Source organism: Oncorhynchus kisutch, linkage group LG27 (genome assembly GCF_002021735.2).
Source record: "Oncorhynchus kisutch isolate 150728-3 linkage group LG27, Okis_V2, whole genome shotgun sequence".
Classification (NCBI taxonomy): domain Eukaryota; kingdom Metazoa; phylum Chordata; class Actinopteri; order Salmoniformes; family Salmonidae; genus Oncorhynchus; species Oncorhynchus kisutch.
In genome coordinates this window covers 24,906,341-24,918,624 of record NC_034200.2, presented here as the reverse complement: position 1 = coordinate 24,918,624, position 12,284 = coordinate 24,906,341, and the positions used below count along the sequence as shown (strand labels likewise).

Here is a 12,284-nt window from a genome sequence, read left to right as displayed (position 1 = left end):
AGTCTAATCCTATAACTGTTCAATTGAACTAGGTGAATGGGATATAAATGACAGTCATCCAATATGCTGTAATAGAAATAAGGCCATGCTCATAAAAGAAAATGATCCTCCCTCATCTTAAAAGGCACCGACCGCCAATGGTATATCATACATGGTGAACAACTCTTTATTCTGTATATAATAGAATAACTGTATTTTCCCCTAAAGGAACAGTATACATTTACATTTCGGTCATTTAGCAGTTGCCAGAGCGACTTACGGTTAGTTAGTGCGTTCATCTTAAGGTAGCTAGGTGTGACAACCAGATATCACAGTTACAGTAAAACTTTCCTCAATAAAGCAGCTACAGTATCAGCAAAAATAAAGACGTGCAAAATGTAAATAGTCCCGTGTAGTTCTGTTGGTAGTGCATGGTGCTTGCAATGTCAGAGTAGTTGGTTTCATTCCCACGGGGGACCAGTATGTGTCACGACTTCCGCCGAAGTCGGTCCCTCTCCTTGTTCGGGCGGCATTCAGCAGTCGACGTCACCCGCCTTCTAGCCATCACCAATCCACTTTTCATTTTCCATTTGTTTTGTCTTTGTTTTCTACACACCTGGTTTCAATTCCCCCCATTACATGTTCATTATTTACCCTCTGGTTTCCCCCATGTTTGTGTGCGTGTTTGTTTTATTGTTAGGCTGTATCTGACGGCTGGTATTATTGTTGCCGGCTTTTGTTGTTACGCCCGTTTAATTCGTGGCACCGGTATTTTTCCAGCACCATAGTATTGTGTTTGTACTGGTGTTTTTTTAAAATTAAATACCTTGTCCATGCATCTCAGCTCTCCTGCGCCTGACTCCTTTCACCAGTCACCCACTGCCTTGACAGTATGAAACAAATATGAAAATGTATGCATTTGAAAAGTCGCTCTGGATAAGAGAGTCAGCTAAATGACTAAAATGTTAATATTTACTGTGCATGTTTAACAACTCTTTATTCTGTAGAGAATAGAATAACATTATTTCCCCCGGGGAAACATTGTGAAATAGCATCAGTATATCGTACAAGGTGGAAAAATCTTTGTTCCTTATAGACTAGAATAACTTTATTTTCCTGGAGGGAACTTTTATTTGTAACTAGTGGATTTGGTTCTGGGTGTTGAGCCTGAGATTAATGTGCAACAGATGACCTCAGGTATTGTTGTGGGTTGTGGGTAGCTCAGTTGACATTGAGAAATCTCCTGCAGATATTGAGAAACTGAAATTGAGAAAACTATCCTTCATCATGCACGTCACTCACATCGACTTTTCTTCAGTCATGCTGAGCAGTAGACATTATATACTGTATCATCAAATATAAATAAAAACATGTGGTTATCTTCACACTGTCAGCACACTTCACAAAAAAATCAATGCTCAGCATGAGGCTGAAAGTAGTACCCTGATGGAAACCTTCAGCCCTACTGTATATTGAGTGCTTTGCTCTAAAGAAACACTTAACACATGGAATGTATTCACTCTTAATTTGCTGAATAATTTTTTCTCCACAATTGACTGGGTTAGTTAACATAATCACCATGTGCTGTGTAAGCTTGCATGGACCATAGCTGCTTGAAATGGTAAGTGGTTCAAACAGGAAATTAATTTAACATAAAATGTAATAAAATGGTTCTGCGTTGAACATGATGACCTAAAAAAAGTATCTATTGAAAGCCCATGTCATGCTTTGTGGGAGGATCTTTTGTTTCCCAAAATGTAATGTTTTGGTAATAAAATGGCAAGATATTTTCCACTCAACTGGAAAAAGTGTGAAATTGGACTTCAATTAAATTGTCATGTGTTTCACAAACAGCAACAAAAGACTAAACTACAAAACCATGTCACTATTGCCCCCTTGTCGGAAACATGCTTTTCAACAAATCAAGTTCCGGAACAAAAGCAAGTTCCATTAACCTAAGGGGTTTAACAGTGATACAAAAGAGGTCATTTTGGTCATGCACATGGGTAACAGTTACAGCACACGTAACAGCAATTTTGGAGAATGGACTTTCAATTACCTATGGTTATCTACACTTTTACTTTCCTTTCCTTTTCAGATGGCAGTTTAAACTACCTGGTTGTGTACATTTAATAACTTGAATAACATCTGGGGGAGAAATTACTTTGGAAAATTACTTTTGGGCATGATGAAGGAAGAGCTACGCTGTGACTGTGTACATGTTGTTCTATCATGTAATAATGTACACATTGAGTGTGTTTCCTAACTAGGCCATTCTTTGTTGTGAAAATATGTTATGAACTAATGAGAGTGTGTTCCTTTGTGTCTACACAGTTCGCTGCACACAAACATTGCTGCCAATTTCATGGAAGTGTAAATTCTAGAATCTATGCAAACCATTTAAGAGCAAACCTTTTTACTGGTGCAACCCATTATGACTTTGATGATGGTAAAAACATGTTGTAGTATGCACTTGCCACTATTGTTGGCTAGGCTTTGGCCATGTTACAGAATTTCAAAGTGCCAAAAACTGTTTGCCAAAACAATTTGGACAATTTGGACTGACAAAGGGGAACACTGTCTGGTACAATTTGGACTGACAAAGGGGAACACTGTCTGGCACAATTTGGACTGACAAAGGGGAACACTGTCAGAGACATCTTCCAGTTCATGATAACATGAGATCCAACCACTTTGTTAGATTCCAAATGGGAAGAGGACTTTGAGAGACTCTTTAGACGTTTCCTTCTCAGACTCTTCAACAGTCAGAGAGACTCCTGGTTTCTGTGATAGATAACGCTGTCATTGGTCCTAAATGGCACCGTATTCCTTATATAGACCACTACTTTTGATCAGGGCCCATAGGGCTCTGGTCAAAAGTAGTGCACTACATAGGCAATAGGGTGCCATTTAGGACGTAGACGTGATGCAGCCAGGGCCCTAAATCCCAAGGGATTTGGATCTCATAAGCAGCGGGGGGCTGTTCTGGATAATATTGCTGATCACAGATGGCAACGGGGGGGGGGTATCAGCATCAGCAACCAGTGGAATAGCTCCAGCTTGCTATTTCAGCCTAGGATATAGCATGTAGAATAAAACAACATGACTGTTTTTTAATATCCAGAAGCATTTACATATATGGACGTCTAGGTTTGCAGTAGTACTGTAGGTCCAAATCCCTATACTACATTTCAAATCAGGTAAAGATCATAGAGTGCACTCCTCCTCTCAATCATCTCCCAGGGTGCGGTAGTGAGCTGAGCCTTTCCAGACAGCACTCTGCAGGGGGGAAGCACTGATTATAGGAGGATGGAAACCTACTTTAAAGGCACAATCTGCAGCCAAACTGCAGCCCCACAACTTGGTTTTATATTGAATGAAGCTGAGGGTTGAGGCTGGAGGAAGGTAACCACTAAAGGTTGACATGGGAACAGGACTCCCACAGGTCTTGTGGGTCCCACAGGATTCCTGCAGGAACAGGAGTGAAAGTCAAGTTCGGAACAGGACCGGACACGAGCAACAGTCCACAGGGAAGGGCAGTACAATAATTATTTTAATCTGAGTTATTTTAGTTATAAGCAGTTTTAGGAGGACATACAGTGGCAAGAAAAATAATGTGAACCCTTTGGAATTACCTGAATTACCTGGATTTCTGCATAAATTTGACATAAAATGTGATCTGATCTTCATCTAAGTTACAACAATAGACAAACACAGTGTGCTTAAACTAATAACATACACGTTATTGTATTTTTCTTGTCTATATTGAATACATCATTTAAACATTCACAGTGTAGGTTGGAAAATGTATGTGAACCCCTAGGCTAATGACTTCTCCAAAAGCTAATTGGAGTCAGGAGTCAACTAACCTGGAGTCGAATCAATGAGACGAGATTGGAGATTTTGGTTAGAGCTGCCCTGCCCCATAAAAAACACTCACAAAATTGGAGTTTGCTATTCACAAGAAGCATTGCCTGTTGTGATCCATGCCTCAAAAAAGAGATCTTAGAAGACCTAAGATTAAGAATTGTTGCCTTGCATAAAGCTGGAAAGGGTTACAAAAGTATCTCTAAAAGTCAGTCCACGGTAAGACAAATTGTCTATAAATGGAAAAACTTCAGCACTGCTGCTACTCTCCTTAGGTGTGGCCGTCCAGCAAAGATGTCTGCAAGAGCACAGCGCAGAATGTTCCATGAGGTCTGAATGCTCGTCATGCTACTCTGTATTCTTGAAAAGCTTCCCATTCACCATTATCATACATGCAGTTTGCAAGACTGGATCTCCAATGTTGACTTTTACATTGGCATTGTTCTTTGGTATAAAGATGAATACATAATGGAGAGATGAGTTGGTTTTAGTCATGTTTCTGTGTAGAATAACCAATGTAAAGGACTAGGGCTGCAAAATACCTGGAACTTTCAATAACTTCCCTTGGTTTTCCTGAAATCCTGGTTGGATGTTCCTGGAGTCAAATCAAATCAAAATCAAATCAAATGTTATTACAGTTAAATACTTACTTACAAACCCTTAACCTACACTGAGGGAATAAACAGGAAATCCGGAATCATCCAACCAGGATTTCTGGAAAACCAATTTTGCAACCCTATTCAGGACTATGTACTTTATACTCTGATGTTCCTCCTTTTATGTTGTACATATATAATTAGTAAAGTAATACTGTTTGTGATCAATGTAGGCTATAGTCAATGTAAAGATAACAATTTTGTCATCAAAAATACAAAGATAAAGTGTCAAAGTGTAATGCATTCATGTATTTTGTACAGGACTTATGACGGTTAAATAAAATGTATGAGATGGTCTATGTGCAGAGCCTGTCCTTCAGAAAACTTCTCTATTCATTATTCAACTTGATAATCTCTCTCATACTGACAGAAAAGTGATGTACCTTCTAAAATAGAATCCGAATGGGAATGCCTAGCATGTCTTTCACTGTCACATGGTGAGTCTCCATAGAACTCCATATAGATACCATGTGACTCTCATTGTTCCAGTAGCAACACTTTTACTTACATTAGAAGCTTACTTTTATTGAACTGGCAACTTTTTTGCGTTTTCTGCTCAGTACGGTTCTCACAGCATCATGTTCTCATGAGCATTATGCTATGAATAAGCACAGAACACATTCATCAATTGCAATGTGAGAAACAGTGTTGTCTACTTGTGTAATTGTTCACTCGTCATCGACAGTTTAATACACAGAAGTGAAATATCTAATAGTGTCCTATTGCATTTAATCACATTGTTATTTTCTTTAATAAAGAATGGGTCCTTCATCCCACAGGCAATCTAGTAACACACACACACAGCCTAATTTACTATTCCATTTATGGAAACAATCCCCATTAAATTGTGCCAAACAAAAGTTACTCCCCCCACACACACACTACTAGACAACACCTCCAGCTATGATAAAATGAACTCCAATTCAATCAGTCACAGGGCCCTTGATCTGCTCAGAGAGATCAGTGATGAACACAGTAAATTTTCCTTTGAAAAGGATGCAGCGTTTTACCAGGAAACCCTCAATGGATAGGAAAGAACCCATAGAGATTCTATAATTCCATAAAAGAACCCCTAATAAATGTAGGCCTACAGGCAGGCAGATGGAATCTTTCCTCTACTCTTCTGCTGTGCTCCACTGCTACCCTCATGGGTTGCATAATTCATAACAATATTGTTTTCAATGTTCTTTAGGAGACTGACTCCCAAATGAGCGAACTTGTTAATTTTTTAGTTTCATCCAACATGTGTACACTCTTAGAAAAAAAGGTGCTATCTAGAAACTAAATGGGTTCTTCAGCTGTCCCCATAGGAGAACCCTTTGAAGAACCCATGTAAAACCCTTTCGAAAGAGGCTTCTACATGGAACCCAGAAGGGTTCTACCATAAAGGGTTATCCAATGGGGACAGCCGAATAACCCTTTTGATCATAATGGAGCGGGAGGGGATGGCCCGTTTTACGGGGATGGCGCCGTTTTACGGGCTCCTAACCAATTGTGCTATTTTGTGTGTTTTTTTGCATTGTTTGTAACTTATTTTGTACATAATGTTGATGCTACCATCTCTTATGCCTGAAAAGAGCTTCTGGATATCAGAACAGCGATTACCCACCTCAAACTGGATAAAGATATTTCTTTGATGAGTCTGAAGCGAAGGATATAATGCTGCTCCCAGACAAGGCCCAAATCCCCATCATTCACATGAAGAAAATAAGGAAATACAGGGAGCCGGAGATCAGGGTGCCTTGTGAGAATTCGTTGGCATGTAGGTAACCCGTCTGTCTCTACCATCCGTTCTATTGGCCAACGTGTAATCGCTGGAGAATGAACTGGATGAGCTCCTTTCCAGACTATCCTACCAAGAAGACATTAAAAACTGTAATATCTTATGTTTCACCGAGATGTGACTGAACAACGACACGGATATACAGTTGGTTGGATTTTCCATCCAATGGCAGGACAGAACAGTTACGTCCGGTAAGATAAGAGGTGGGGGTGTGTGTCTATTTGTCAATAACAGCTGATGCGCGATGTCTAATATTAAGGTAGTCTTGAGATATTGCTCACCTGAGGTAGAGTACCTCATGACAAGCTGTAGACCACACTATCTACCTAGAGAGTTTTCATCTGTATTTTTCGTTGCTGTAGAGTACCTCATGATAAGAGTACCTCTTACCTCATGATAAGAGTACCTCATGATAAGCTGTAGAGAGAGAATGGCTGATGTTATATTTTGTTCGTTTTTTTGCGTTGTTTGTACTTCTTTTTTTATTTATTTTGTACATAATGTTGCTGCTACCGTCTTTTTTGACCAAAATAACTTCTGGACATCAGAACAGACTGGTAGAAGCTTTTTCCTTTAACAAGTCCGACGAGTCCGACTTGAAGGATATACTGCTTTCCCGGGAACAGTCCCACATCCCGTCATTTGCGTGAAGAGAAGATAGAGAAAGGGAGTCGCAGCTCGGGCTGCCTTCTCAGAATTCGTAGGAAAGCGAGTAAAACCCCACTGCCATCCGTTCTATTGGCAAACATGCAATCATTGGAAAATAAAATTGATGACCTACGGGTAAGATTAAACTACCAACGGGACATTTAAAACTGTAATATCTTATGTTTCACCAAGTCGTGGATGAATGACGACATGAACATCATACAGCTGACGGGTTTTACACTGTATCGGCAGGATAGAACAGCAACCTCTGGTAAGACGAGGGGTGGCGGTCTATGTATATTTGTAAATAACAGCTGGTGCATGATATCTAAGGAAGTCTCAAGGTTTTGCTCACCTGATGTAGAGTATGTCATGATAGGCTGTAGACCACACTATTTACCTAGAGAGTTTTCATCTGTAAATTGTCATAGCTGTCTACATACCACCACAGACCGATGCTGGCACTAAGACTGCACTCAATGAGCTGTATACCGCCATAAGCAAACAGGAAAACGCTCATCCAGAGGCGGCGCTCCTAGTGGCCGGTGACTTTATTGCAGGGAAAATTAAATCCATTTTACCAAATTTCCACCAGCATGTTTAATGTGCAACCAGAGGGGGAAAGAAACTCTAAACCACCTTTACTCCACACACAGAGACGACTACAATGGTCTCCCTTGCCCTCCATTTGGTTAATCTGACCATAATTCCATCCTCCTGATTCCTACTTACAAGCAAAAATTAAAGTAGGAAGCTTGTATGCTCGCTTCGAGGCAAGCAACACTGAAACATGCATGAAAGCCTCAGCTGTTCCGGACGACTGTGTGATCACGCTCTCCACAACCGTTGTGAGTAAGACCTTTAAACAGGTTAACATTCACAGGACGTGTACTCCGAGCATGCGCTGACCAACTGTCAAGTGTCTTCACTGGCATTTTCAACCTCTCCCTGTCTGAGTCTGTAATACCAACATGTCTCAAGCAGACCACAATAGTCCCTGTGCCAAAGAACACTATGGCAACCTGCCCAAATGACGACTGACCAGAAGCACTCACGCTTGTAGCCATGAAGTGCTTTGAAATGGCTCACATCAACACCGTTATCCCAGAAACTCTAGACCCCTCCAATTCGCATATCGCCCCAACAGATCCACAGATGATGCAATCTCTATTGCACTCCACAACTGCCCTTTCCCACCTTGATAAAAGAAACACCTATGTGAGAATGCTATTCATTGAATACAGCTCAGTGTCCAACACCATAGTGCCCACAAAGCTCATCACTAAGCTAAGGACCCTTGGACTAAACACCTCCCTCTGCAACTGGATCCTGGACTTCCTGACGGGCCTCCCCCAGGTGGTAAGGGTAAGTAACAACACATCCGCCACGCTGATCCTCAACACAGGGGCCCCTCAGAGGTGTGTGCTCAGGTTGAGAGCTTAAAGTTCCTTGGAACATCACCAACATCACCAACAAACTAACATGGTCCAAGCACACCAAGACAGTCGTGAAGAGGACACGACAAAACCTATTCCCCTCAGGAGACTGAAAAGATTTGGGATGGGTCCTCAGATCCTCAAAAGGTTTTACAGCTGCACCATTGATAGCATGGTTGCATCACTGTCTGGTACGGCAACACCTCGGCCTCCGACTGCAAGGCACTACAGAGGGTAATGCGTACATCTTTGTACATCATTGGGGCCAAGCTTCCTGCCATCCAGGGCCTATATCCTAGGCGGTGTCAGATGAAGGCCCCAAAAATTGTCAATGTCTACCATCACCCAAGTCATAGACTGTTTCCTCTGCTACTGCACGCCAAGTGGAGCGCCAAGTCTAGGTCCAAAAGACTCCGTAACAGCTTCTATCACCAAGCCATGAGGCTGCTTAACAATTAATACAATGGCCACCCGGAATATTTGCATTGACCCCCCCAACCCTTTCTTTTTACTCTTCTGCTACTCGCTGTTTATTATCTATGTATACAAATGACCTCGACTAACCTGTACCCCGCACATTGACTCGGTACTGTTTGTGTTACTTGTTTTTACTTTATTTATTTAGTAAATGTTTTCTTAACTCTATTTTCTTACATCTGCATTGTTGGTAAGTAAACATTTCACGGAAAGGTCTACACCTGTTGTATTTTATTTTATTTTATTTGAACCGTTTTTTCTAAGAGTGTACCTTGCTTGATGATGGCTAGAGAAAGAGCTAGTACATTCACTTCGAATTCTACATATGAGATATATAGCAATGCACCTACAACTGCAATCAGTTAAATCCATTGCAGGCATTTCTTGAATAGAACTGTTCATGCCATAGAAATTGAATTATTTTATTATATTTGTTCATGCATAAGCATATCAGATTGTATCAAATTTTATGAATGTCAATAGGGCTACAGGGATGCCACACAATTGTCTGTTTCAATGGGGGTTGTATTTACTCCACTGCGGCCTCCCGAGTGGCGCAGTAGTAGCTGTGCCACTAGAGATTCTAGGTTCGAGTCCAGACTCTGTCGCAGCCGGCCGTGACCGGGAGACCCATTGGGCAGCGCACAATTGGCCCAGCATCGCCCGGGTTAGGGGAGGGTTTGGCCAGCAGGGATGTCCTTGTCCCATCGCGCAGTAGCGACTCCTGTGGTGGGCGGGGCGCAGTGCACGCTGACACGGGTGTAAAGTGTTTCCTCCCACACATTGGTGTAGCTGGCTTCTGGGTTAAGTGGGCACTGCGCATATATATTTAATCCACTGCATCAGTCCTATGAGGGCTCTATTCAGGATCTCTATATCTATACTCTATCAGCTTCCATGTATGGTTAATGTAGCTGGAGATGTATACATTGTCATTTCAACATTCGAAGACCATCAGATTCTTTGACATATTGTATCATACTCTACCATTCAGGGACTGCTGTCCTGTCAACTATTTGAACTGATAGCCTATTCAAAATATCCTATATGGCATAGGCAATGGACTTTGTAGACAGTGATACTATCACAGGGTCACTATATTGTAGCCTAGATCATTGGAATCTATCATTCTAATAATTTCAGTATGATTATACCTTGGTAATGAATGATCTGTTCCAACTACTATTATCCATGCAACTTACCAACTGGTAATTGGCACATTCAATAGTGCTTAGTTATAGGCTACAGCACAGTATCAAGTCTCTATTGGCATCTAGTGGACAAAATACCTTAGTACATTGTTTTGTGCACGGTGTAATCATAGATGGCAGCTACAGTACACAGTAAAAAGCCACTGCTGCATCCCATACTCTCTACTAGTTGTACTACCATACTTTTATAGCAACCCTAAATATTTGATGTTGGAAAATAGATTATTAGACTATTCTGTATGGTTCAGAATAATAATTAATTGCGCTGTACGAGTATCCACGAGATGGCGCTTGGAAATCCTATTTTCAAAAATCCCTCCCTGTGTTTGACCTATCTTGACAATGACAATTTCCTGTTAGAAAAATTAGAAGGGGGCTGGTGTGTGCGTGTAGAAGAGAAACGCACTCGAAAGCAGGATGTGGTGAAGGGATTATTGGGCTACATTGGAAACTAAACCAGCCGAAGGAACCCATGCAGTGTACGGGACTGGTACACTGAATTCAAAGGATTACGGATGTCGAATACAGAAACGGGTGAGGAAGAGTATTTATGTTATTTAATAAAAAAGGTTGACACAAGTTTGGCGAAATAGCGGTTAATTTGCGACTGTTAGGAAACTCCTTCATAAACCACGAAGCAGATTGACAGGTCGCTGAGCCCTTCGCTCTGAACTAACTACTATGATTACATCAATCATAATTATTCCAGCGGCTGTGGTTGCAACATTTTCACAGACATTAACGTTTGTCAGCGTGTTGTTGTTACATTGTAGAATATACATTGTGTATGTTTAATGTTTTCTGTCTGTCGCTTATTCTGCTCTCTCTATTCTGAAACTTCTTTGTAGAGTGGAAATGAGAAGAGCGGCAGCGGCAAACAGTGGAGCTCAAAGGGCGGATTCTGGAAAGACAATTTCCACAGGACCAACAACAGCCAAGGAAAATGGACCGACAACTCCGAGCCCTCCAGTCAGCCCTACGACCCCAATCGCCCCGGTGGATCTGGGAGATGAGCCACAGTCCTCCGTCACAGACGCCACTCGGATGTGGATGAAATTTGCCAAGACCTTCATCGTTATTTTTCCCATTTATGTGTTGGGATATTTTGAGTTCAGCTTCAGTTGGGTTCTAATAGGGCTTGCCATCTTTTTCTGGTGGAGAAGAAATCAAGGGCATAAAAACAACAGACTGACCCGTGCCTTGGCGTTCTTGGAGCACGAAGAGAAAACTGTCAAACAACATTTGTCGACCTCTGAGTTGCCACCATGGGTAAGAATGACATTGTTTTGTTTTATTGGGTTAAACATTTTAAAGCTTCTAACATAGCTAACAACTTTTTTCCTGGTCAGGTGTTACAGATGAATAGTATTGTCAATGGTATCCCCCCATCCAGATTAGTGTTGCTAATCAACTTGATTGTTTCACAACTTCAAACAGCAGTTCATTTTCCCCACATCACCGTGGTTGACAGTATACTGCTCAACAGCCCTCATGGACAGTCGAATTGTAAATGGTCCATATAGCCCATGGCAATCAGAGTAGCTATCTAGATCTGTACTGACCCCTGTACCTGCTTTGTCAGAGTAGTTCTGAGATCCTTCTGAGGATGGCCTGGTTTACGTTACACTATAAGGGAGAAGAATATGGCTGAACTCCAAAAGATTGAGCTTCTGCAATATATCAATCACAGCTCCTTTTAACTGGCTTAAGTAAAAAATTAAAAAATACACGTTTTATGCTCAAAATGTGTCACATGCATCATAAACGAAAGGTGTAGACTAACAGAGAATAGAAAGACACAATTAAAAAGTGACACATGGCTATATATACAGGGAGTAGGATTACTAAATCGATGTGCAGGGGTACGAGGTAATTTTTTTTCTTCACATTTTGTGTTAAAAAGTGGTATTCAAATTGATTTAATTGTCATTTTTTTGTCAACAATTTACGCAAAATACTCTGTCAAAGTGGACAACATTATTTTATATATATATTAATATAATATAATATATATATAAAAATGAAATGACAAATATAATTGTTGCATAAGTATTCAGCTACCTGTGTCAATACATGTTAGAATCACCTTTGGCATCGATCAGCTGTAAGCCTTCTTAGGTGTCTAGAAGAGCTTTGCACACCTGGATTGTGTAATATTTGTCCATATTTTTCCCCCCTCAATTCTTCAAGCTCTGTCAAGATGTTGGGGATTTTCAAACAGATTTAA

The 12,284-nt window shown here is 40.9% G+C and overlaps 1 protein-coding gene across 5 annotated transcripts in view; it reads left to right on the top strand.

Annotated features, from left to right (window-relative positions):
- The first annotated feature begins 10,403 nt into the window (after positions 1–10,403).
- Positions 10,404–12,284, top strand: part of LOC109872062 (extended synaptotagmin-2) — a 47,987-nt gene continuing 46,106 nt past the window's right edge. For 2 of the 5 annotated variants that reach the window (XM_020463158.2, XM_020463156.2), the window contains exons 1-2: positions 10,430–10,591; positions 10,906–11,326. In XM_020463158.2, coding sequence (XP_020318747.1) covers positions 10,913–11,326 — 414 coding nt within the window. In that variant the 5' untranslated portion in view covers positions 10,430–10,591; positions 10,906–10,912. Of the gene's footprint in view, positions 10,592–10,905; positions 11,327–12,284 lie in introns of all 5 variants that reach the window. The other 3 variants (XM_031806419.1, XM_031806418.1, XM_020463157.2) reach the window with 2 other exon arrangements.